The 26815-nt window shown below is 44.7% G+C and overlaps 1 protein-coding gene across 4 annotated transcripts; it reads left to right on the forward strand.

Annotated features, from left to right (window-relative positions):
- Window positions 1–2308: 2308 nt before the first annotated feature.
- BMF (Bcl2 modifying factor) lies at window positions 2309–25589 on the forward strand. Of its 4 annotated transcripts, XR_008209251.1 has the most exons (6): window positions 2309–2417; window positions 3695–3859; window positions 4812–5132; window positions 6102–6265; window positions 7025–10935; window positions 19343–19457. XR_008209251.1 is itself a non-coding variant. In XM_052694393.1 (5 exons), exons 3-5 carry the CDS (start codon window positions 4817–4819, stop codon window positions 19442–19444), a joined length of 582 nt encoding a protein of 193 aa, XP_052550353.1. In that variant the 5' UTR covers window positions 2309–2417; window positions 3695–3859; window positions 4812–4816; the 3' UTR covers window positions 19445–25589. The 4 variants fall into 4 exon arrangements, 3 of the variants coding, with proteins under 3 accessions (XP_052550353.1, XP_052550355.1, XP_052550354.1); XM_052694393.1 differs by lacking the exon at window positions 7025–10935 and having other exon boundaries at window positions 19343–25589; XM_052694394.1 differs by lacking the exons at window positions 2309–2417; window positions 7025–10935 and adding an exon at window positions 2994–3073 and having other exon boundaries at window positions 19343–25589.
- The last annotated feature ends 1226 nt before the right edge of the window (window positions 25590–26815 follow it).

The raw sequence follows: 26815 nt of genomic DNA on the forward strand, positions 1-26815 counted from the left end.
TCAGTCTCCATACATTTTCAACACAGTAGGAGTTCCCAAAATGCAGCCTCTGGGGATTGAAATTGTGGCCCCAACTACAGCTTACCAAGATGAAAACAAAGCCGATCAGGTACTGTTTTTACTGTTAATGAGCCTAACCAGCAGGCAGTTATAACTCAGTCTGCAAGACATAAGCTGTTGGAATTGCAGTGCATTCATTTTTTATTTATAGCAATGCACATTCAAATTACAAGTAGAAGTTGCCCTCCAGCGCCTGGCATTTTGCCAGCACCTGACCATCACTGTGACAAAATTTGAACATCTTGAAGATATAGAGTGCTTTTTGTTGCTTTTATTGATAGCATTCCCCTTCCTCTACCACTCCTAATTCCCTAGACTGCCAAAAGTGGGCAGCTAAGCTTTGTTAACTTACGATTCAGACTTATGAAAATGAAAGAAATTAGCCGTTTTTCTTTCTCTCTTGACGGTGGTATACAAGTCAGATGTGCAGTGACCCTCTGATAATGAAGAAGAAGCTCAGTCCTTCTGGCAAAGGTAAGAGTAAAAATGAACTAATGAACAAGAACTATAAATAAGCAGGTTTCTTGGAGAGGGAGCATGTTATTAGCTTGCTGACCTATTAATGGCAATTTTAACTACCTCACCCAAAATCACAGTGACTGAAGTGTTCAACCAGAGAGGCTCACAGAACCCTTTCAGGAGGGTGTCATATGAGGAATACAGGGTAATTCACCTCACCTTGCTACCAATCAGTTTCCAATCAAAGCCGTCCCCTGAATTTAAGTTACCTCAATAACTGTTTGGCAGACTTGACAGCAATTAACATTTCTCAGCTGCCAGCTGGGTTTTAGAATCTCCCTTCCAAGTGATCTCCTTATGTAGGTTTTAAAGGCAACCTGACAAGGCCCTGTTTTGAATTGAGGAGCTTCATGATGCACCTCTGATTTCGGGGAGATTTTGCTATTGCACTCAGGGGAAACTATGGCTACAGACAATGGCGGAGTAAGCAAAACAACAGCAAGCTGTTGTTTGGCACACCGAGTCTCTGCTTTCATCTTTTTCTTAATGTTCTTATTGAGGGGGCTCCTGTTCAGTGCCTCAGTGAGGAGGCACTGTTAAGAATTTATCCTTATTAGCTTAGGTGTTTAGCTCTGTGTACTGCACATATGCAGGAATAACCACCAAATGTGCTAGAGTATTCCCTGAGCCTAAAACCCTCCACATTCATTCTTTAAAAGTGAAGGAGAATTTTCTAAGTCATATAGAGCCAAGAAATACAAGTTTTGTTTGAAAATAACTAGCTGTTGCTGGAGTCAAACTCTCATCAATTTCAAACCTAGCCAATGGCTTCCCAGCCCATCCGTGCCAATGGCTCTGCTCTTGGATGGCTTGGGATCACTTTTGTGGCACTAGGCTCAGGCTGAGAGCAGCTTCACAGGGTTCTAAACACAGCAGTCGCTTGCACAGCAAGTCCCACTGAACGATAACAGATGTAAGCTTTTATTCCCTCCTCATTCCCACCTCAGATAGAGCATGAGAAAAAGCAGTTTTACATGTGGAGTGTTCTCCTTTTTAACCTGTCCCGTCTCTGATCTGCACGCCACAGCCTCACTGCAAGTGCAGCTGGACTGGCTGAGCCCCCTGCTCTGCCACTGCAGCCTCGTGCCTCCTTCCCACGCTTTGAATGAATCGATGAGAAACCGATGATAAGAAAGGCAGACGAACGCGCCGGGTTTCCCCGCAGCGCTCCCCCGGCCGGGCTGTGCGGCACTGCTACGACCTGGGGCCCCCGCCCAAGCGCTGCGGTGTTCCCGGAGCCCGTACAGCCGAGCGGCTCCGCAGCACCGCTCCAGGACAGCCAGGCCCCGAGAGGCGCTCCTCGCCCAGCCACGGATCCAACGTCAATCCCACTCGGGCCCCAGCTGCTCCCCGAGGCGGGTGCTCCCGCTCCCGTGCAGGCTATCCCTGCGTTCCGGGGCCACTGAAATTATCGTTTTCTCCCCCGACGACGGGTGGCGCGCGTCCAGTGACGCCGTTCACCTAAGAACACGCCAACCCCACGCTTAGAGAGGCCGAAGAGCAGAAGATGAACGGCACCACTTCCAGCAGCGCGGGGCCCGGCCGCGCCCCCGGAGGCCGACCCTGCGTCGGCCCGGCTCTCCCCGCTCTCCCGCCCCTCTCCTCAGCCGTTCCTGGGCCGCCCCCTCGCGCGCGGCGGCGGGTGCCGCTCGGCCCCCCCGCTGCCCATTGGCCGCCGGGCGGGGGCGGGGCGCGCGCGGCATGGGAGGAGCCGCCGTCAGCTGTTCGCGGTTCGCCCGGCGGCGGCGGTGGCAGTTTGGCGGCGGGGAGGCGCGGTGACGGTTCGGCTGCTGGGGCGCCCCCGTCCCCGCGGGACGCCCGGCCCGGCCCGCTCGGCGGTGAGTGCCAGGGGAGCCTCCTCGCCGCCGGGCCCGCGGGCGGCAACGCGCTGGAGCCGGCGTGACAGTGCCGCCGGGGTGTGGGTGCGCCTCTGGGCAGCCCGGGCGGTGCAAGGCAAAGCGGGTGCGGCGGGTTACGTGCGTGTGCACCCGGGGCTGCCGATCGCGCCCCGCTGCCCCTGCGTGGGCACCGCGCGCGATTCTCCGCCGCCCGGGGCTCGCTTCCTTGTAGGATAGCGGCGTGAGTGGGACTGGGGAGGGGCGCGGGACCGAGGGAGACTGGGGCGGCTCGGAGCCCCTCGGGCTGCAGGGTGCCGTGGGGAGCCCCGGCCGCCGGAGCCGGGATCGTCGCTCGGGGGGGGAGAGCTCCAGTGTCGTGGGGAGGGAGGAGTTAAGGCGCTGTCGCTGCCCGAGCGAGAGCCGCCGGCTTTGTTTTGGACGCTGGCACGCACGTGTGCTGAGCCCTCCCCCGGCTCTGCCGCGCGGTATGAGCGCCGGCATGTGACCGCCGCACGGAGGAATCCCATTGACGCGCCGCTGGGGGAGCGCGGCCGGGCGGTGCGTCCGCCGCTGCCCCGGGTGGCTCTCGGCTTCGGCGGCCGCTGCTCGCTGAGCTGTGCTCTGGGCTCTTGGGAAGAACTGAAGTGAGCTCTAGGGTAAGTTGTCCTCTACGCTGCTTTGGCGCTCTGTCTGCAGCACTTCCGAAGTGATCTGAAGTCTTCCTCAGCTGTGGGAGGACCAGTAAACCTTGCTCTTTGTAACCTCCTTTTGTGCCTTTGTTGCACTTTATTGTGATGATCGCGTGTGTCCCAGTGGGGCCATGACGGGTTACACTTGGCAAACCTTGCTGTGAAGATGAAATACGCGGTCATTTTTGCCTCTCTGTCAGGAGATGTGCTCCCATGGCAGAGCTGGCAGAAGATCTGTGCCGCCGTCTCAGGACCTGTGACTCCCTTTGGTGCTCTGCCCTTAAGCTGTTGATGGGGTTGTTGTGAATGTTACACTAAGGCAGCGTGGCTGTCATCCATCCATGGTGCTGCTGTCCATTCTGCAAGCTCCCTTTGGCACTGGTGGAGGGCCGTGTGAGCTGCTGGGGTGCAGTAACCCAAATATATGCCCATCAGCTGAGGCCCTGTGTACACAGCTCATGCCCTGGTCAGGCCCTTTGTCTCTTCTCACATGCTGGTGTGTCAGTGCAGCTCACCTGGGGGGAGATGGGAGATCCAAGGGGAGCACTGAACGCATTCTTATAAAATTATTATTAATGTCTCCTTCAGGCTTGAAATTCCTCTTGCTAGTCTTCCATTCTGTTAAATGCTTCGCAAACCAGAGCAAAGGAAGAGACGTGAAGAGTTGAATTTCACTGCCTTGTTTGGAACTGGGTGGAAATCCTGGAGATGGATCTCTTAGGAGACTGTCTTCCAATGGGGTTAGATGCACAGGTAACAGTAAAGGGACTTGTGGCTTTCTGGAAAATCTGCTTCTAATTACTGTATGTTTGCAAAGAGCTCTGAAACAGTGATTTAGGGTTTGAGTTCTTTCTTCCACCATCTTTGTCCCATTTTGTGCTGCAGCAGAGCTCAGGAGCATTTGCTATGGTGATTACAGAAGTCCTGCTTTAAAGCCTGACACTGGCAAATGTGGTTTTTTGTTGTTGTTGTTTGTTTGTTTGTTTTCTTTCTTTTCTTTAGTAGTAGGGCAAAATGACACACTGACAGTGCATGTAGGCTTGAGAGTAAGAGGGATAGTGAAGTGGCTGTGTTGCCAAGTTTGGGACATGTCTTGAGTTAAGCCAAGGGAAGAAGTGGGAAGCTGAAGGGAAGGTTGATTTATACTGGGAGAAGCTGTGGAGAACTTCACAAGAACAGCTTTGCCAGATCTTGTGAGCTTTGCAGCCACCGGGGTTTCTTAAAAACTTGGCATCCTTGTGGTTATGAACTCTACTTCAGCAGATGGGGGAAAAAGTGAATGGGGCCAAACATACAGTTCAAGTAGAGCATGCCAAAGCAGAGCAAACCCCAAAGAAGCTGACTGGCATAAGACTGTTTGAGGGATTGGGGTTGTTTTTACAACCAAGTGTCTTCAGCTTCTATGTGCTGAAGTTGGGGGTTGGCTCCTGCCCTGTGACCAGCTGTGGGATTGGAGCCCTGGGTGGAATCTCAGACATGTGAAATTTGGCTCTCTCTGGCCAACCACACAGAGACTTTCTGCAAAGCCCCAATCTTTACCACTGAGTCTCTCACCTCTCATGCCCACCCAGATGGACTGCACTGGGAGGGAGGGGGAAGCAGATGTGGAAGCAAGAGCTGTGTTTTACTGTTGGAGCAGAAGGCATTGTCTCCTGGATGTGATTCTTGTGTCTTAGCTGTTTCCTCGAATGTCTCTTTATTGCAGGAGCAATGGATCGCCCCAGCTACCTGGAAGAGGACTATTCTAGCCTGGATGGGCTGGACGATGACGTGTTTCACTCTGATGACTTTGGACTTGCAGGTCAGCCTGGTGAGATGACTGCAACTGGCATTTTCACACAGAACCAGTCCTACAGCTGCCTTCTGGGGAGGTTTCAACTATTTCCCCTCACACACTGCTGTGGTCCCGGTGTCAGGCATCCTGAGCAGCAGGACAAGGCAACTCAAACACTCAGCCCGTCCTCTTCCAGTCAGGATGTTATGTTGCCTTGTGGAGTCACTGAAGAGCCCCGGAGACTCTTCTATGGTAAGAGCACTCCAATGTCACCAGCTTTTCAGCAAGGAAACTGTCCCTTCAGCACTTCCCCAGCCAGGCAATTTCTTTCATTAGAGCTTTAAATTAAAAGAATTTAATTATTTTGCTTTTGTCCTATTCCCTAAAGAGTGGCAACTTGTATTTTCTTACCCTTGCTTGTCACTGCAAGAACTAGGCACTTGCTGATTGCTTCTGCTGTACTTGATACTTCCACTTTTTTTCTTTTGCACTTTATTCTGTCAGTTTATTTTGCTGCCAGGCATTAAAATGTTCACCATCTGTCATATCCTACCAATTACCTTTTTTTTTTTTTTTTTAAACCTCTTGTGCTACTCATCCACATAAGAAAGACTCCTGAAGGTTTGCAATGAACAGAAGAAAATGCAAAAATTCCCACTTAATGGTACAGACTTCAAGCTCTTTACTGGAATTAAACTTGTTGAATAAGTAGCACTTTACTGATAACTGATGGGGCACCACTCAGTACTGTGTATCCAATCCAGCTTTAATTCAAATCAGTCCCACTGAACACTAGAGAAAATGACTGAGACAAATCTGAAGGAAAACATACAGTAACCCTTAAAGGGGGACAACTTAAGGCAAAGATGTTGGAAGAAATGTAAAATTGTCATTAAAGAAAAAAGAATACCTCTGCGCTTGTCTGAACCATAAACAAGCAAAAAGAACCAAGTGGAAGATCCTACCAGTCATTTGATAACACTGATAACACAGTGTTATGCTTAATTGTTATAAAACTAATTAAAAGCCAATCAAATTAAATTCATACTGCATGCTTATGGTATATGTAGACATTGTTTGGCTTCAGAAACTGGACTTTAAAATGAGTAAAAAAAAAAATAGGATTATGTGCAACTCTTTCTGTATGCCTGAAGTGTAATAATGAATAAAATAGCTATTCTTTGTGCTAGAAGAATGACTCCTCTGGTCTCTGTTTTGTAGGGAATGCTGGTTACCGCTTACATGTCCCCCCAGTTGGCTTTGCATTGGATCCAAATCTCCAAGAAGAGCCTCAGGAAGGTCAGCGGGAGGCGCGCACTGAGGTGCAGATTGCACGGAAGTTGCAGTGCATTGCAGACCAGTTCCACCGGCTCCACATACAGCGGGTAGGGTGTTTCCTCAGGGGAAGGTGGGGTATTTCTTATCTGAGAGTGGTGCTCCAGAAGACTGGCTCCAGGCTTTGGCTAAGCAAGCTGTGGCCTAAGGCAGCTATAGGCTGCCAGCAGTGACAAAACAGCATGGTATACTTATGTATTTTGCTCATGCTAGATTGATGGCTCTCTTTGAAAGATTGATAGATAGAAGGAAGAGCATGTATAGAACTGCACTTATTGACTGGGAAGGTAGCTGCTGTTGTCTGCTATTCCAGCTCTCCTGGTTCATCAGCAAAACGGTCACGGATGCTTTCCCTAGCATTTTGCTTTTCTTCTCTGCTATCCTTACCACCAGCATCATGTTTTCTGTGATACAGTTGGTTGGCTGTGACTTGTGTAAGTTCCTCATCTTGGAGATGACAGCAAGCCTAGAGTCTCTTTTGGCACTTTTGTTGTCTAGGGATAGCTGTCTCAAACGTTAGAGTGTATTATGATCATTCTAGACTTGATAGCAACTCCTCTGTGAGACAGTCCTAGCTAGTATCTCAGACTTGTGACCAACTTCCTCACAACAAAAGACAGCTGTAAAATGCCATCAGGTCTGAAAAACAGAATCTTGTTTTACTTTGCTTTAAAAAGAAAAAAAGAAAAAAGAAAAAAAAAAGAAGAGCTCTGCTGTTTTTTAAAGAAAGAAAATAAAAGCAAATCCCTTAAAAATCTAGATTCTTTCTCCGTTCTCCCTCCCTTCTCTACTGAATGGTAAACAAATAGAAGTTCCAGCTGTGCAGAGTTTGGTGACCAGAGTTTGGCAGCACTTCCCTACTTGTATGCAAGTCCAGCAAGGTGTTGCAGCGTGTATCCAAATGTGCATATGAAGAAGTTGACACTTGCTGACTTCATAGAGTGACAAGAAGCTTATCTCATTCCAAATGTGTTGGTGTTGTTAACTTGGAGTCCGTTGTAATTCTTCTCAAAGGTAAGTGAGGAGCTCTGCCCTGATCAGAGGACGTGGCTTGTGGCAGGGCAAAGTTTTAGTTGTCTCTGTGATAAGAAAGAGAAAGGAGAAACAGGACTGTTCTTAAAGGAAGGTTAAAGCTGTAACAGGAAGATTAACCTGTAGAAAGGTGGATTGGGCTATGAATGTCATTTTGCAAATTACAGAAAACGATGAGCAACCGCAAGCTTTTTAGCATGTGGTGTTGGTTGAAACGGGGTTTTCCCCAGCGCCACCTTTTCATCACAATAGCTATCTACAGCCGGATTGTCTCCGTGAAGGGAAGGCTAATGTCTCCAGAGCGGAGGAGCCCTGGAGTGAAGTGGTGGAACTGGTTGTAACTTGACCCCTTGCATCTCGGGGAGCGAACCTACCTCATATCTATGCCTTGGAAACGCATCCAAGAATGCCCATCCAAAGCGGCCCTGTGAAGCTGCCCCTGGTCTGGCTTTTGCTGCTCTTGGGCTGCGGGTAGCTGCCAGCCTCCTGCGCTGCACGCAGGGCTGCGGCGAGGGCTGCCCGGCCAGCCCAGTGCGTGCCGGCCAAGCATGTGGGAGAGTTAGTAAACAAAGGCGTCCGCCTGCACTACCCAATCCTGCAGCCAGCGGAGGAGGAGCTCTGCTGCCTTTGTTTGGACTGGAAGAGCAGCAAGTTGTAAAGGGGGGGAGCTGTTCAGCCATTTACATTTGAAAACAAAACCGAAGAAATCCAGAAACGTAGCCGAGGATGGAATAGTTCAGCCAGTGGTTCTCCACAGCCCGACCCTGGGATAGGCCTTGGCATTTGCAACTGCTTGGGGGATTCTTTCTTCTTTGTCAGGGAAACTAAGTACTGAACCACATACTAGTGTCTGAGGCGCTGTTCCCCATGGAGTTTTTTGTTGAAATGTCCAGTCCCCTCCAAGTCCTGCATGGAGGATTTCCTATGGCTTTTGGTTTTGGTTTGCATGTAGCCCCTATGTCCTGTGTGCAGTGACTTTTTCCAGCCTGGCACTGAAGAAGGGAGCAGTCTGCCTCTGGAGAGGCATGGAGTGGCTTACAGTGTGCTGTGGGGCAGTCTGAGACACAGAAAACCAGGCTGTCATCTAGCTTGCTGTAAAACTGAACACAGATTTGGATGCCCCATTCCAACCTGTCTCGAACAGCTGGTCAAAACCAACTTTCCAAAGTGATCAGATCCCAAAGAATCAGATCAGATCTAAAGAATCAGATTTAGAAAACCACAAGGTTAGTCACACCAGTGCGGTCTTGTGAAGTCCTGAGAGAGAGAGCAAGTCTGGTTTTCAACAAGCTGTGCCTCTTCTTGGAGACTACAAAACAGCTTATCTTTGAACTTGTGAAAAGAAAAGGTATGCTCTCATTCAGCAGGAGTTAGGAAAGACTTTCAGTGTTGGAGTAAGTCACGTGGCCAGCTCAAGATTTGCCCTCACGTGGCTCTTCAGTTCTGTGAGACAATCCAGCAGTCCAGGTATGGCTCTCATTTTGCTCCTGCAGCAGCAGGGCTGTGTTGACACAAGGACTGCTGGTTGTTCTCTGGCTGTGAGAGGAAGCTGAACAGGCAATTGCTGCTGAGGTTGACGTCACTGAGTTGTCATTGGACTCATCTGCATGTGCAATCTAACCCCATCCCACACTGGGAGCCCTAGAGAATCACTGTTATCTCTTCCCTGTGCTCGCTGGCTATGTGGTGTTTGTTTTGTGGTTCTTGGCTATGCAAAAGATTTTTGGGTATGCATCTTGTAAGAATAAGAAAGTTGGCTGCACCTATGCTTGCTTTTGGCATGTACACCATTTTCAGGGTTTTATTTGCTAATAATGTATTAAACAGAATACAGTGGTTTAAAACCTGACTTTTTAATCCTTAGAACAGTGCTAGAGCAGTAACACAACATTCCCTAGCACTCTGTGGCTTTAATCTTGTTAAGGTGCTGAATTTATTATAGGAAAGACTTGAGCAAAGCTCAATGTTTGTGAGCATCAGAGCCCTGCTGGAGGTTAACCCAGTTTCAGAAGGGCTCTTTAGAATGACATGCAAGACCATCTATGTTTTCTAAAGCTCTTTAGAGGTAGCCCTTACCTGTCTGAGGCTGTGTAGCCTCTGGCAGTGTTTCCTCCATTCCACATTTCTTGCTCTGCCCCTTTGAAAACAGTGCAGAGCTGAGTCATGTTTTTTATGGGAGAATCAAACAGCAGTTGCATTCCTCTTCATTTGGAGCAAGCATGCATTTGCTGTGGGATCTGTGTGCCTTCTGTCTGAGTTGCTGACTGTTGTCCAGCCTGTGGCATAGATTGAAGGGTGCATTTGGTGGTTATGAGGAGTAGAGCTGGGCTTAGAGTCCCTGTTGGTCAGTCAGCAGGGATGTGTTGCCTGCGCCAGGCTTCCTTGTCCATACCAACAAGCGCTCAGGCTCTTCCACAGGTCTTGAGGTCAATTGACCTCTCCTGCTTTGAGAAGAGGTTTCAGCTTTGCCCGACAGTGAATTTAATGATCTGCTGCGCTGCTGGGTGGAATGTGAATAGAAAACTACGGACTGCAGCAGCAGTGCAGAGCTGCCCTATAGGAGAATGTATATTATGTAAGACTGAGGTGGATGACACTGTATATCAGTATTACATCCCTCTAGTTTGACCTGTATCCATTCAGACATTGAACACTACAGGTTTTAACAAATAACTATCACATCAAGCTGCAGCTTTGAGGGGACTGGTTTTTTTTGAGGGGACCGTGTCTTCTTCGTAGTGATCACTTCATGGGGGAATGAAGTTGTGTCTTTAAGAGTCAAGGAGTAGTAGCCTTGAACCGTCTGGGCTCCAGTCCAAGCAGAGCCACTGACTTGCTGTATGACCTCAGACAAGTCTCTTGACCTCGTTGTGCTTCAGTCAACCCATCTGGAAAGCTTGGTTTAAAAAAGGCTGACCCTCAATGAGAACCAGATGCTGAATCAGAGCTGAGCTTTCTTGAGTAAATAAGTGCATTACAAACAACAACAAAGCCCCTTTCCAACACATTAGGAGTCCTGCAGTTGATTAAGATATGCTGACCATGCTCAAAAAACCTCCCATGAATTTAGCTATAGAAAATTTTGCTTCTGACAGTTCCCAACTTGATTCAGCAGATAACTCTTGCTGTTGCTGTGCAGTGGGCCCAAGCAATATGTGGAGTCTGGACTCCTGTATCCCTCAATTGTGGACATGCTACCAGACTTGTACCAGTTGTCTCAATTTAATGATACTGAAAATGTATGGGAGGAAATGTTGTTTTCCTTTGAAAGTGAAACTTGTTACATTTTTGCATATTTTTTCCCCTCTGTGTCTCATGAGAATTGTTGAGGCCTCCTGAGACACCTTTGCTTACGCAAAAGGGAGCCTGGGTATCTTGTCAGAAGCTTCTTAGTTCAGCATAATGGGTACACAGCACTACCTGTGCAATTGTTATCCAGAACTTCAGCAGGCTTTCTCCATTTTTCTCTCATAGTTCACTGGGGACATTCAGGGAATTTGTAACTTAATTTTTTAACTTTTTTTTTTTTTTTTTTGTAAGTTCACCTTTACATGACTTTACATTTTAAAAAAAGTCAGAAAAGACTTTAAAGACTTTAAATAATGTAGAAATTCCAAAACTGGCCTGCAGCTGAGCCTGTAGCATCAACAACTCCTTACTTGTACCTGCAGTCTCTCTGAGACTTGGGGTAAGTGCTTTCATTTATTTCCTGAATAGGTTTGTACATCTCAAAATCTCTGCTTCTGGCTACTGTGGGCTGATCTCTGCTGCTGCTGTACAAAGCACTGATCTTCAGTTCAGCTTTGCTGACTGTGGGATTCACGTCGGTGCAGGGCCTGAGTGTCTGGTCAAGTGTGCAGGAGCACAGCATGGGAGATTACCAGGCTAAGAATTCTGGAAGTGGGTGAGCCCAGTGTAGAGGACAGGAGAGAGGCAGAATATGAAATGAATAAAATTGAGAGGCAAAGCTATACAACTGGAATAGTAAGTCTGAGGAAAGGAGTATGCTGGGAGAGGAGTTCATGCAATTGATGGAATCAGGATCTTGATATGGGGAAGTGGAGGCAGATTTTTTTTTTGGCCTGATTTTATTAGATTTCTTCAATATCATTTGCCAAAACGGTAAAAAAGAGGTGAGCGTGGAAATGCACCTTCCCTTACACATACAAATGGCATGGCAACCTGTTGCCTAGCACCTGTTCTGATGCTTCCTAAATCCTGCTGCCTGTGAAGCTGATTATTTGACCTTAGGTTAACAGAAACTTGCTTGACCCTTTTAGTTCTGTCTTGAAATAAAATACTTTGTTGCACTGAGAATGAAAATGAAGAGCAAGAACACAATTATGGCGCTGTATAGATCCGTGTTTCTCCTATATTTTGAATTTTGCATATAGTTCTGATTTATTTTCTTCTAAAAATGAAACAGCAGAACTGCAAAGGGTTCAAAGGCAAAGAAAGATATTAAAATCTCTCTATGAGAAAAGAAAACGGGCTAGGACTGATAAGCCTAAGAAATATACAAGACAAAGCAGCAATATTAATTTGAAATCAGAAGTGACATGAAGTTGCAGATAAACTTGATACTCCCAGTACAAGAACAAGGTAAAATCAAGTCAAAGAGACAGCTCAAAGTAAATTAGGTAGGGTTTTTTGTGCAATAGATAGCTCTTGGACTCCTTGTCAAAAAAAGACTGTGCATCCCGGTGCTTTACCTGGGTTCAGGGGTAACTGGAACAAGTTTATGGCTACTGAAAGGGTCAGTAGGTAAACAGAAACCAGATCTGACTCAGGAAGTCGTAAGCTCAAAACAGTTAGATGCTGAAAGAGTATTAGGGGGAGCTATTGCATGTACTTGCCTTCTGCTTTTCCTCAGGCAGCCACACAAGGCTGCTCTTGGAGACTAAGCTGTATGAACTCAATGCAGCAGTTGCATGCAACTGTTACACATTAATTTTATAAAGAAACAAAACTTTGGTGTCAGCATAATCTATTCTTTTTTTCTCTACACTTTCATCTGACAAAAGATTTAAGTATATTATGTTTGTTTTTCTCCTGCTTGAAAAAGTGGATAATGCTCAAAAAGCAAAACTTCTTGCCTGCTTCTAGTAGAGGAACTGGGCAGAGGATAAGGGAGCCTGGTGACAGGAAAGAAGTGAGGACTGCATAACAGGCTGCTGGGAATCCCTCCTTCACCTGGGGTACTTTCTGGCACTAGAGCTACAGTCTCAAAATATCACAATTGCCCTCCATTAAAAAATGCAAAGTATTTTTGGGGACAGTACAAGTGATATACAGTGAGCTATTGTACAGTATTTCTAGCATCACCTGATGCATTTTTGTGTGGTTTAAGTAGTGTACGGTGCTTCTTGTTCTGTGAAATTGCAGTGTTTTTTTTGCAGGATGTGCTGCATTTCTTCAACTCTCACAGTGCCATGTGACCTGTGGCAGTGATAATGTTCTTTCTACTCATAACAATGCAACAGCTGAGAAATCATTTTTCAATTTAGGAACAGTTGCACTTAGTATTGCACTTATTTGTTGGTGTGAGAGAGTAGAAAACACAGGTTAAAACTTGTCTGAGATTATGCAGTGATCACAGATGGGAGCCCGGCGATTGGGCCTGCAGTCGAATTGCGTAGATTGGTTGATCTTATTAAGATACTGTTGTTTCTTAGGGGGATGATGAGATGCTTGCAGTGATTATTTATGGTAGGAGTGTGCATGTTTGCATTTTACACAATTAAATTTTATGGTAGAAAGATGGGGAAGTGAGGGTCCAACTGCAGAGTTGTCCTTTGTTTCAAGCCGCTGAAGGGGAATGTCCTACTAGCCTTTTATAGTCTGTTTTGTTTTGCTGTCTTTTTTTTTTCTTGGTAGCTACCATTGCCACTGGTAGAGTAATCTTTCTGAGGACCACGCCACAGCCAAAAGAATAGCAATCTAAAAATAAAGCCGTGAGGCAACTTCTGTTACCCCAAATGAGTCTTTATGATGTAACCTGTTACCCGAGGCTGGCGATGGAGAGCTGCAGCTATCTCCGAGAGGCCCCGGAGCAGCAGCGACCCCCTGATGGCTGTGCTGACCCCAGCGAGAGAGGAGGCGAGGGCGCAGTGCGTGAGAATGGATCTGCCGGGCAGTATTTGTGCTGCGGCTGCCGTGTTTATATCGCTCTCTAAATTTAGCCTGTGAGTCATCCGAGCTGCTGACGAGAGGCGGCTGTGCCCGCAGGCTGCGGCTCTGCACCTGCCTGCCCCCTGCTCCCCCTGGCGCAGGGCAGCGCCGCCACTGCGCTCATCCCGCTGGACTGTTGTCCTGCAAAACTTCCAGAGCTTTACTTTGCTGGAAGCCTGAGGTGCGCTGTAATCACTAGGGGGTGTTTCCCGTGCACTGCACAGTGTCCCAAAGTGAGTTTAAATGCTAAGAAAACAGATCTGTCTCCACTGCCTGGCTGCCAGGTGCTCTGCTCCTGGGCTCAGCCTGCACACCAGTGGAGGGGTGGCCTGGATATCCGTGCCACGCCTTGGATCCCAGAATGGTGGGGAGCGAGCCCTGCCCAGGCACAGCTCTGAGGGCAAGGCAGCACCAGGTGCAGCCTGTGGAAATATAGGACCCTTATTTACCTTCTCCTTCCCGCCTCTGTGGTGGAAAATAACTCTCCGTGCCCTGGGCTGGTGCTGTGGGCCTGGGAACGCGCTGGCCGGTGGCTGCCCTTCCCAACTCACAGTCAGCTGGCTGTTGCCATGGCGCCTGTCTGCTTCCACTTCCTGCAGGCTCAGCCCAAGAGGAAGGCACAGGCCAGCAGCTGCCTGCTTGTTTGTGAGCTACAAGACAGTCCCGGAAGGGCTCACCTGCACCCAAAGCAGGTCTGTGCCTGAGGCCTGCTGAGCAGGCCAGCGCTCATCTTCGGTGATCCTCCTGCCCCACACCATGTCCCTGCCTGCCACGTTTTCCTGCTCTTGTGCAAGGAGGAGAACCCTTTCTCTACAGAAGCATGCACATTGCTTGTCTTGCTTTGCAAAGTCTGCTGGAACTCTGGCTGAGGGAGCCTTGCTCAGGAGAATGCCTCCCTCAGCTTCAAATATTGCCCCGTTCAGCAGAGCCACGGGCTGTGCGAGTCAGGACATTCCCTGTTCTCCCTCTGTGCTGCCATGCTCTTCTTTCTGTTCTCTGTTACTGTCTTTTTTTTTTTTTTTTTTTTTTTTTTTTGAAGTACATGCATTATTCTTTGGTCATTAACAATCACAGCTGGAAAGACCTGAACTTGATTTCCATTTCTCTCTCCAACTGTGGGGACACCTTCTGTAACCTCTGTTGCTGTGGGGACTGTGACTTTCTAGTCTCGGTGAGCTGAAGCACATTTTGTGGTAGCACAATGTGCCTCCAGCCACCTGGCAGCCAAAACAGCCCTCAGAGATGAGTCAGCAGCTGTTCCCAGTGTGCAAGTATTCTTGTTTTCAGTGAACAAATAAAAACTCAACAACTTACTGCTGGTACTTGTATTAGTCATTAAAGAAAGAATGATGTTTTTATGTGCATATATGCCAGTATCCTTTTGGTAAAATATTGCTATTTATGTTAGTATTTTAATCCTTCCAGTTAAGATAGGATCAAAATTTGACCCTTAACGATCTCTAAACTGTGAAGTAAAGTCAGAAGTTGCCCATAAGCTGAAGAGGGCAGGCAGGTGCACAGTTCTTTATATGTGATAGGAGTGTGCTATATCCACGTATAGTATGTGCATATATGATGAACATGTTCTTTATTTTTCAAGGATAGTAATGGCTCTTTTGTCAGATGATATAGAGTTAATCTTTTAAACGTTTATGCCCAAGGACTCAAGGAGCTGGCAGAGGGACAAAGTTTTCTTTAAGTTGTATTACCTGTACTGATTTTCCTTTGAGCACCATGTTCAAGGGCTTGGAAGGAGTAAAAAACTTTTGATATCTGGAGTGCTGTTCGACAGATGGATGTCTGTATACTGATGGCATAAAACATTAGGAGTATTAACTCTGAAGAGGGAATAAATGTCAGGTCAGTTGTGCTCCCTTTAATTTGCTTCCAGGAAAATTGTTGTTGCTTTTTTGTTTACCAGTTTTCTGGCTTTTGTCAGCGCAGCTCATGATGTAGGCTTTGCTAGTGTGCTGTTGGTGCTGCACGGGACACTTTTCCTGTAAAATGCTCTTTCCTTGTGACTCATTGAAGCATTCATGCTAACATCTCAGACAGACAGTCTCTTAAGGATATCCCTTTAAAAAGCAGCTGCAGTAGGAAGTGTTTTTATGTGTTTCCAGCTTTGTGTTGACTTACTGTTTTCACAACTCTAGTCTTGGTTAATGTAGAGGGCAGAAAGAGCCTCTTTTGGTCTGAGGGAAGAAAGTTCAAAATGTTTGTTGTGCTTCTGCTGTATGCAAGTAGCAAAGTGTTCATCTCTGATACTGTGTTGTAGCAGTGAGTCTGAGTGTTGAAATGATCTGATGAGGGTTAAATCACTGTAGCTAGGTTTAGGAAAAATATTGTCTTGCACTGCAATGGTCCTGAGTCTGAGGAGACTGTAAGGATTTACTTATTTACTTGAAACATACCACATCTGAAAAAAATTAGATGCAGAATTCATGGAGTAATTCTCCTGGTTTTTCTGCCCTTCCTGGCAGCTGAGTTATACCACAAACACCAAAAACAAATCTATAAACTTGTCTCCCCAAAAACCCCACCAAAGGGAAAACCACCAGTTCTGAGATATTTGAGTATTTTGGTTTTGGCAAAGGCATTTCTAGGGAAAAGCTCCTGAAACTTGTGAAAAGTACTTTTTTTAGGCTCAGAAGTTCTTTCCATAAATTGGTTTATCTATCTCTGTTGCAAATTATATCTACCATTTCCATTCTGTGGCTCTTATCCCACACTGAATTGGTGCCACAGAGAGCAGATCAGCCCTGAAATGAAACCATAATTATGAAAGCCCTGTTAGCTGGGCTTGCCCCTGATGGAAGCAGTCCATCTTGCTCTTCTCCTGAGGCCACCTTGCCGTTGTGCTGGCACAAGCAGCAATTTGACTATGTGATGGCGTGGATCAGCTTTTTTTGACAGATCAGTTCTGGCCTTGATCATTTTCCTGCTCTGTTTCCCTTTCCAGTAGCAACGCGAGTGAGGACAATGCAAGCAGACCACTTCAGTCTGCAAGCCAGTGAAAGTGTGTGTGAGCTACGACTCCATGGAAGGAAATGCTGGCTAAATATGGACCCAGAAGGCCTGTGGTCAAAGCATAAAACCTAGAAAGTTGTCCTTGGCCTGCTGGAAGGTTGTAGGCAGTGAGTTGTCTCATGCTCAGTTTTTTTCACTTCAAAACAGAATAAATGATGTCGATATCCTTCATAAAGTTGTTTGAGATCTTAGTTTTCGTAAGCAGGGGGAAGCAGGTCGAAATGGTTCTCACTGAGTTCTTCTTTGTATGAAAATCTCAATGAGTGTCTCCTGCAAATAATGAGAAACACTTTAAACTGGAGAAAGAAGAAAATGCTTTACCAAAAAAGTAGCTCAAGTAGGCAGTGAAATTAACACAGTAGGGTGTGAAGTTTTGAAAAGTTTAGCATTTTAGCATTAGTGCTTTTTAACTTCAGAATTACTTTTTAATGTTAGAATTAGTGCTTGTGATACCACATCCCATTTGCTGTCCTGCAGATCTGTAAGTATTCTGAAAATAGAGATCTAACAAAAAACGGGAGGAGAAGCTCTGTCCTTCCTCTGTTTTTCCCTTCTTTACCTATCATAGCAAATAACAGTTGTTTTTTCTGAGATGCCATTTAAAACTGCAGGAGACAGAATATTCAGAAATCTGCTGTGGTTTGTGAAAAGCAGTCTCCTACATGAACTGGGACATTAAATACCAGGATTTTTCCACATAGTTGTCCTCCTGACAGGGTGGTGTAGTAGAAATTGCAGATACCAAATCAGCTGAGAAGTATTTCAAGTTTAGCATCTTTAATCATGATTTTGAATCTCTATTACCAGTTCCCTGTAATACACTTATCTTCTTTTTTGTCTGCCAATGAAATGAGATAATTTGCCAAAGTAACCAGATTCCTTTTGGAGCATCTGTAGTATGTTTGTCCACTCTGCTCTCCAAGTATAGTTCAGTGTTTGCAGTAATTGCAGACGAAGGTCTTGTGTTTGCATGCTGCTTCATTGACATGTTACCATGAAGATCTGAAGGAGCATTCAGCATAAGCCATAATGACTTGATAAATGCATGGTATCTAGATGCCGTCAGAACATTTTGGTCCAAATGTATGCTTGAGCAGGTTTGAAAGTGTGGAGGAGGGTGAAAAAGGTCTCTGGAGTTTGACAAGGAAGGACAAGCCTGGTCAAACTGAGAAGCAAGCAGCAAAACAGAGAGCATCTTGCTTTCTGAGGACAATTTAGATGTTTGTAACCCAGCCCTAGAGGATAGTGTATAAAGACCTTTTTTATGTAAACTTAGCCATGTTTTGGCAGTCTGTATGGACTGAACCCTTTGGACTGGTTCCTTAGAATTGGATGATACCAAGCTCTTGAGTTGCCATCTGTGGCGCATGCACCAAGCATGGTAGTGTTTAAATGTGTGATTAGATCTGTGTGAACTCTTCTAAAACCAGGAGACAAATAGGTAAGTCTTGAGGCGAAGAACAAACCACTGCTAAGATGCAAGATGAGCACAGGTTTTCTGAAGCCGGTTCAGTACGTAGCTGTGATACAAATGGCACAGACCTATTTGTGCCTAACTATGAATATAACTTAATATTTGGGATGGCTTTGGAGAGCTCCTCTCTAATACACTGACTCCAGTTGCAGCTCTCCCCTATTTGTGATTACATAAAGAATGCCTTACAACCACGTTGTTCTGCCCTGTTGAGCTAATCTAAGTTGAAACATCTTGTTCATATAATGTGCTTCAGTGCTCTTTTATGAACTCCTGTGTACTGAAGCAAAGTTGTTGGAAGTCAGTCTTCTGATTCCTTGTCTGCTGGGGATTGGGGGAGGGGGGAATCGGGACTGCTTTGTTTTGTTTTCCAGAAATGATCAGTCCTGCTTAACAAATATGGAATTCTGGATGAGAAAACAAAGCCTGACTTCTAATGGAGAGCTGGTTATTGAGGTGAAATAGTATCCCAGGCTGAGCAATGTAAAGAGAAACCCACCTGTTTGTGTGAGATGTCATTAAAGTGCGGGAAGGTGGGGGTATAATGTGAGCCACTTTTGCAAGGTGATTACACATAACAAAAGAAGGGACAGTGTCCCTGCCCCAGAGCTGCATTATAGAGTGCTGTGTCCCCCTGAAACTCAACTCCCATGTTTCTTCCCTGACAATGGGACCTGAAATAACCTCTTGGTTTTGGTTTTTTGTGTGTTTTCAAGTATGTTCTTGCTTAAGGTTTAATTGGCTCCAGTCAGTAGGAAAGGGCTCCAAGGCTGATTATTTATGGCTTACTGTCAAAAGTGGCTATAAAAAGGGCAGTATTATCTTGGAGATGCTGGGAAGGAAAATGTGGTGGGGGGAGGGTGGGGGAGTGTGTGTGTGCACGAATGTGTTTTCTTGTACTAGATGAAATCAGAGTTTTGCTGTCTCAGCAGTGTGGTTTAAATTGAAGATTAACCCTTTGACCTTCACGGTGTCAAATCACTTACAGATGGATCACCAGTTATATTTTTACTTTTTTTTACTTTTGGGGTGAAGGGGGGCTTTTTTTTTTTTTTAAAAAAAAAAAAAAAAAGGTTGTTTGTTCATGCAGCTGGGGCTTTTGAAAGGCTCAGAAGCCAATCTGATTAAAAACAGCACTTGGCTAAACTCTGCAAAATCCTACAAGCAAAAAAAAAGTTTAATCCTCTTGTGCACAATGCATAAAGGATCTGCTCTTTTCTTTTTGTAATGTTAGAGCTACAATTATTTCTGGAGAACTTATCATTTCCCTCTCTCCTCTCATCCCTTGCTGCACCCCCTTGTTATGCTGATGGGATTAAAGTGTCTGCTCTTGAAAAGTGTAACTGAGTTGTTATTGGAAAAGAGAAGTGGTATGTTGCAATTCTAGAAATATAAATAACTTTGTTTCAACTGTTCTCTACAGCATCAGCAGAACAGAAATCAAGTGTGGTGGCAGCTTTTTCTCTTTCTACACAACTTGGCCTTAAATGTGGAGGCGAACAGGAACCGCACTGGGCAGAGGTGAGCTTCACCCACCTGTTTCAGGCCACATCCAGTCTGCAGGGAGCACTGAACAAACACTGGTTCGGGGGAGAGACATGCACACCGCCGGCCGGATGTGAGGACTCTGAAATTCTTATACTCGTCTTCAAGTTTGGGGTTTTATGGACTCTTCTTTGCTGCTCCCTGCCTTGTGAGGTGGGGAGCTCTTGTCCAACACTGTTGAAGGAAAGCCAGAATGTGGATGTGTTTGGTAAAGCTTGCTGCTGGTTCCCCGCACCGATAACCTCTGTGCAGGAGAGGCAGGTATTAGGCTAACAGTTTCCTCTGCCCTGTGTGTCACTCAGTGATAGAGTGCAGGAGAGTCATTTTGACTGCTAGTTAAAAAGGATGTCTGAGGACTGATGACTTTGAATATCAAACGTACTTCGGGAATCTTCACAAGCAGAGATGATTCTTCCATGATGAAAGTTCTTTTTAACAACGAAAACATTTCAGTAGCTTATATTCAGCAGGTTACTTGTTTTCTGAATGGATTTATTTCTTTGCATCTTAAGTGAGAGAAAATCACAAAGAAATACAATCTCCTCAATCTTTCCATTGGGCACCAGCTGCAGCTCTCTCATATGAAGTTATTCTTTGTCATTGCTGCCAATACACCAAACTGTTTCAGTAGAATGTTCTTGAAAACATTCCTGGAGTTATTGGTGACTATTAACTTCTGTCCCTCTTCACTTCCAATTGAGTACTCACAGTACCCATAAGCCAGCATGAAACTAAAATCATGGAATATGACACATGTCATTTTTTCTACAATGCTATTGTAAATGCTTTTATTAGTTTTATGATGAGTGGTTTTGTTTGTTTGTTTCTCCCTCTTGTCACCATAATGTGGTTGGTTGGGAAGGCTTAGGTCCCAGGCGTCTGATTAGAATTGCTTTAGGATTTGACGTGAATGTTAACTAGCAGCTGGTTTGACACATACACTGTGCAAGCAATTTGTCCACTACTCCACTAAGTAGTGTTTGGAGGCAAACACTGACCAGCAGCAATAATATTACTTCATGAGAGACCTTCTAGTGGTTCCTACTTCATATGCACTCAGAAATTTGTCCACGTGATTGACACTATTGGACCAGCAGAGGAAAATAACCCTACCAAAACGATGCAGCCTTAAAGATCTAAGGCTTCCTCTGTGCAGCCTTAAATATCATTAGTTCACAAACCCAGTGGTAACTAAGGTAAAATATTAACAGAAAAAACAATACAGACTTCATTTTTCAGACCACTTCCATATCTCCACTGCACCTTGTTGTAGATCTCAAATTACAAAACTAGCTTAAGGAAGATCTTTCCAGAGATTTGCTCTTTAACCCCATTACAAATGCTAACTTCAGCTGTTGAGAAATTTTTCTGCTATTGGTTGACCCTGAAAAATAGGCATTGCTGTAAGAGAAGAGTAGTTTACTTGCACATACACTTTCTCCTCCATTCCTCTCTGCATATCCTTTTATAATTCATGCTTTCTCTGGTATTTTGTATGATGTCATCAATGCACTATAGTGTATGGTAAAATTTGCTGAACACATTTAAATGTGGACTTTCTCCCTCTTTTCCAGCCGCATTTTCTTTATCTGCATCCTGCTTTACTGTGGCAAAATGTGCTTCAGCTCCCCGAAAGAGGTCTCAAAGCCTTTTTCACTTTCATATATTCACAATTGCTCTCTTGCAACATAATGAGAGTTTGTGAGAAAAGCTTTTTTTCTCCTTTTATGTTATTTTTTTCTAGCTAGGGCTAGAGTAATATGTTTGTCCAGGATGATTAATAATTCATGCAAATGAATCTCAAGTAATATTTTAGGGGGTGGGTTTTAGGATGGGGGGAGGTTTTTGGGGGGAGGGCGTTGTTTTGGTTTTTAAATTGTTTCTTTAAGCATGTGCACTACAGAGTTACCCAGAGGGATACAAGTGCTATCTGTTGCCAACTATGTTGCAGCAGTATGAGAAGCCAATCTCTACCCATGTTTTACAGAGATGAGGTTTTCCATACCTTGCTTTGCGCAGTCTGCTTGGAGTAAATGCTGTTTATTGGAGAACAAGGACTTTAGTGGGGGCGAAAGCCTGAGGGGTAGTGTGAGAACAGACTGAGGTGGGTGCCCCTAAGAAACTGGATGCTAAGGGCAAGACTCTTAAAATAGGAAATCTTAAAGAGGCTGGAGTGAGTGTGCTGAGGCTCAGGGAGCAATGCAGCTGTGTTGCCTGCCAGCATGCTCCAGGACTTGATGCTTGCATTTTCCCGCTGGGTGCCATGGCTCCTTTATTGGGCACAGTCACAGACCAGTAGGTCAAAGCTTCGTCATAACAACCCCACAAACTATGAAGGACTCAACAAGTGCATCTGACGCCTAAAAAACGTCATGAGGTTCCTGCTTCCCCGCTGCTTTGTCTTGACTGCGAAACAGGCCAATAATACCAGTACCTGCTCTGAATACATAAGCTGGAAAGTAGGTCTGGTATTGGCACTTTCTGATATTGCAACCCTACCGGTTATTCTAGGACATAACTGTTCTTAATGTGGAGAAACAAATACCTGAAATTGTTCAGCAGTCAGGCTGACTGCCTGAATAGAATCACTTGGCTCAGGGAAAGACACAGCTTTGCCAGTCCGTATTTCCCATTGTAACAACAAACTTATCAAAATTGGTCATGCCAAGGTCTTTAGTTAAAATCTCCTCAAACAACAATACTTCATTGGAGACATAGAGCTACTCCTAGACAAAGGCTGACTTCCTGCAATACGCATGGTGGTTAATGTTGCCAGAGATTTGCAACCACTGATAATATATTTGAATTATATTCCGTATCTGCATATCTTGGAGCAAGGAAATACGCTCTGTCAACCCAAAATTCTTATTTTGCTCCTTGTAGACATTATGGGGCAGTCTGGTTTTTCACTTGAGGAAAAGGAGCTGTTTCATGCTTACAGTCTCACCTACTTGAAGAAATAATGGGTACTTGTTATTTATTTTTTCCTTCTGGCCTGGTCAGATGATTCTGTCTTCTCTGGAGGGTGAAAAGATTTCACATGTTTACTAACAAATGCACAAATGTGCATCACTCATGTGATCATCCTTTTGTTTGACACCCATCCTGTGTTTGTAAGGACCGTTCAGCATGCATTGAGATCTCAGAAAACCTCTTACAGTGTGACCACAGACACAGGCCAATTGTTCGGGGAAACACGTCCAAGGAGCATGGATTAAGTTCTGTTGGTGAGGGAATGTGATCAATTTTTTTTTCATACTAAGTTGTCTTCATGAAAGAATGGATACTGTTTTTCTGTGTCGTAAATCTACAACCTAGCAATTGGAGAAAACAATGGGATCTTCCTTCTACCTACAAATACCTACAAATACCTAATTTTAACAGTCAGTTTTTAAAAAACAAACAGAAAAAAAAAAAAATCCAACAACTTGAGCTGCTGACAACAGCAGTATTAAAGTATCCTCCTTGCTTTTCCCAGATCTCCAAAATGGGTTCAGACCTCAGCTTTCTCTCCTTGAGAGATAGCCTGGTGTCCCTTCTCAACTTCTCACCCTTTTGGGCATCTTGTAACCTTGGCCATCCCTGGATCCAGTAAACCTGGTGCTAGTAGGGAATAGTTAATTTCACTTTTGTTTCCTGCAGTTCTTGAAAGCTGAGCCAGTAATTGCAAAGTGACTGCCCAGGGATAGCTGCAAACTGCCATTAATAGGATACAAAAAAGGCAGAAGATAAATGAATTTGCGTAGAAAGGATTGCCTTTGGATTTGTGTGCAAGGCTGCAGACTTCTCCCAAGGTGCTGATAATCTCTGGTAGCACTGAATTCCTGCATAACTGATCACATATCTCAGTTTAAATAGCCTAGTGGGTTAGATGTTTGTTGGCTAAACTCTCTGGAGAAGAATCCTGAAAGAAACTTCCCTATCAGCCTTTGCTTTGGAGATGTGTATCAGCAAGGGACTAGAGTAGAGGAACCCAGTCCTTAATATAGAAAGGGTGATTGTGAAGACTTCTCTCTTTCTTTCTATTGGCTGTTTGCTTTGTCCCTTCAAACCTGAATTAAAGGTATATGAGATGTGTGCATGTGAAGTTAATACAGCCCAACTTCTCCTGTAGCAGTCACTGGAGCTATAGCCAAGGTTGAAATTCATTCTGTATGGGCCTTGGCACTCATCTGGGAAGCTACATATTCTGCCCATTAGTAGACTCGGGAGAAGATTTTCCTTTTTTAAGAAAAAGGAATAATACTTGAGGCAGTTGTTGCAGTGTGACCCCCTCAACTCTGCAAAATTAGTTTCATCCTTCTGCTACTGGTCCTGACCAATATCTTTGCCGAAGGTGTAGGAATGGTGAGACTGTGACACGCTGGATGGTGTGTTATTGGGTATTTTTAAAGGGAAAAATACAGGCAGCACATAATTTACGTGCTATAAGCCAAATGAGAATGCGGAAATGTGGAGGCCTTGCCTTATTTTACCAGCTATATTTACTGCAGGAATATAAGTAAAAGGACCATGGGTTGTTCATTCGTGTTAATGGGAGCTCTGCACGTGGACCAAGCACTATGGAGTATTAGCATAATTTGACAGCAAAGGTTTATATCGTTCAAGAGTCTGTTTTTCAAACTGGCATTTGTGCTCATTTGCAAAAATGCCTACCTATTGCCTTTGATTGTTTTAGCAAGAAGAAATACCTCAAGGAATTGATAAAAGATCACAGAACAATCTTTTATAGTTCCTAAAGACTTCAGTGGTCTCTGTTTCTTTGGTTTGCATGTGTTCACACAGGTGTTACACAGCTCAGTTCTTCTCCACCAGGAAAAGCAGAAAAGACCAAACACATCAAATGCACTGGAATGTAATTGTGTGTGTGGGTGTGCGTGGGTGCGTGTGTGTGTTCTTAAACTGAATGCAGTCTGACATCCCCTACCCCTTCTTTCTTCCATGTGCCTCACCTTCCTCCTTAGCCACAGAAAGGAGGGTCTCTTCCTGTGAATCCTATGCTGGAAGTTGGTTTCTGGGAAGCGGAACCTAATGTTCTGTGGGCTGTTTTTTAAAGCCATGTTTTCAGTTCTGTCTTCAGACTCCTAGCTGCCTTTGGGGAATGGAGGGGTGGGAAGAGTAGATTCTTAAACTGTTTTTAAAATCTATTATGAAAATGTTGCATGTATAAAGTTATTCTTAAATCTAAAGGAGTCTCCCTGATTTGTGGACATAGCTCCAGGAGAGCATCATCACAGATTCCTCAGCTCCAGTTTTTATCAGAATATTATGAAAGGAAAAATTGATGACAAAAGGGGAGAGACTTGGTGTGATGTAAAGATAACGTTGTCAGTATCTTTTTAAATAAAAGTCAGAAAGTAGGCTTCAAATAAGGAAATTTCAAAACACTCAAGGGATTTGAATGCCTGTTTCCACTGGATGCATTTGGAAATCCTGCCACTAAATTTGAGTTTGGGTGTCTAGACTGTTGGGATTCCTTTTTTTGTGAAACCAATCGTGCATCTTTTCTTCTGTTCTTTTCGGTGGTATGGAGTACACTCTCTCACGTTTCTTGGTAAAATTCTCTGATGAGAATACTGTGAAATGTGGCTTCATGTTTTCTCCATTCCCCTCTTGCATGACTTTTCTATTTTTGTGGGATGCAATTAAAACTTCAGAGTCCTTCATCTGGAAAACCAAAACGGTAAAGTGAGCTAGAATTTACAATGTACTTGATAAACTTCCCATGACCACAGTGGAGGGTTTCCCCACGATTTCTAATGTTCACCAGAATATTATACTGTCCTGCTGCAGAAGTAATTCTGATGCTCTCCTGTGAGATTTCTGTCTGGATTAGTCCTGAAGTGCACACACCTTCTTTGCCATGGACTGAGACCCAGTGAGAATGTAGCATTTTGTTTATCCTGGTTGTGTGCCTCCAGGACTCCTGCCTGTACCAAAGGTGACTGGGCAGTGCTCCTTTTTTTGTTGGTTTTTTTTTTTTCTTTTCTTTTTTTTTTTTTTCCCAATCTGTGCAGTATATTTGCTTTGTGCTTTCTTTCTTTGGTGCTTTTTAATACTTTAATACTTGGATTGTTTTTTTCTAATAACTGGTACAATTTTTAATAAAATTGTTAAATTCTTTATCTATGTTCTTTGTTTTATTTTTTAAGGGATGGAGGGTGTTTCTACAGCTGGCCAGTTCTGGAGTTACTTAAATTGGTGGTACAGCTTTGGTTGTTCAACTTTGAAAATACCTGGTAGATCCTTTTATGTATAACCTAGAACCAAGCCCTACAGCAAAGGCAAGATTTCACTTCCAGACTGGACTTCAATCCTCAAGCACAATTCAAGTTATGAAATGTTCTTTCAAGGACAAACATTCCCATGAATGGGCAGAGAGCTGCTGCTGGTGGAGCTGTGCAGTTAAATTGGAGCTGCACTATTAACTTGCTGCTTCAAATCAGAAACCTGAGAATATGTTTCTCTTAAGACATACATAGCATGCCAAATCTGTAAAATGTACCCTTTGACTGATGGCTGCTTCCTTTTTGCCTAGGCAAGTACATTCAGAGTCAGGCCAAGGGCATTAATTGAGAGAGGTACCATTCTTGCTGGTCTTCTGGCATGAAGGCAGTGGACAAAGGTTGCTGCAACTTTCAGGGGACTTGTAGTGACGCTCTTCAAACACAAAAATGAGCATGACTCGACCATTACGAGTGACAGCAAGATACGTTTTAGTAATCATCAGGCCTCTCCTTAAGTTTTACTACATTCCTGCATGGAAAGAGAAACTTATGTCCATTAAGTAACGGCGGTTAATCTTGGTAGAGCAGAAATGGAGAGGCATATCTTGCAAATTGTTTATAATATCGCTGATCGTATTCTTTCAACCACATGCCTCCACCAATGTGATGTTGTTTGTATAGTGTTCATTGGGAGGCTTTAGGAAACTGTATTAACAATCCTACTCGATGTTAAGTTGCCTCTGTTGGTATGTGCCTGCCACAAAAGGGTCTTTCATTCTGAGAACACATGATGTGTGTGGTATGAAAAGCCACATGTGCATCTAAGACCACAGGGGGAAAAAGACAGTTTTTCTTTTCATTATATTAGATCTGCTGAAAGTGTGTCCCCTGGCCAGTATCATGTGACTATGAAAGAGCCTGTTGTAACACACTGATACGTGGGGACAGAAATGAGATTGACTTAGATGAGAGTGTTGGCTCTGACTTTCCTGATTCTCATTAAATTCTTGCCATTAATTAAAGTCTCACTCTTAAAATCTTTATTAAGTCTTGTATCAAAGAAAATAATAGCTTTTACAAATGAACTACTGTAACGCTACCCTGGAGGGATTTGCCAAAGCAGT

This window comes from Tympanuchus pallidicinctus, unplaced genomic scaffold (genome assembly GCF_026119805.1).
Source record: "Tympanuchus pallidicinctus isolate F22 unplaced genomic scaffold, pur_lepc_1.0 scaffold3, whole genome shotgun sequence".
NCBI classification, from domain to species: Eukaryota; Metazoa; Chordata; class Aves; order Galliformes; family Phasianidae; genus Tympanuchus; species Tympanuchus pallidicinctus.

Coding starts and splice junctions, on each gene's coding strand:
- BMF (XM_052694393.1), top strand. CDS start 4,817: ATGGATCGCCCCAGCTACCTGGAAGAGGACTATTCTAGCCTGGATGGG. Junction 5,133..6,101: donor GCCCCGGAGACTCTTCTATG/GTAAGAGCACTC, acceptor TCTGTTTTGTAG/GGAATGCTGGTTACCGCTTA. Junction 6,266..19,342: donor ACCGGCTCCACATACAGCGG/GTAGGGTGTTTC, acceptor TGTTCTCTACAG/CATCAGCAGAACAGAAATCA.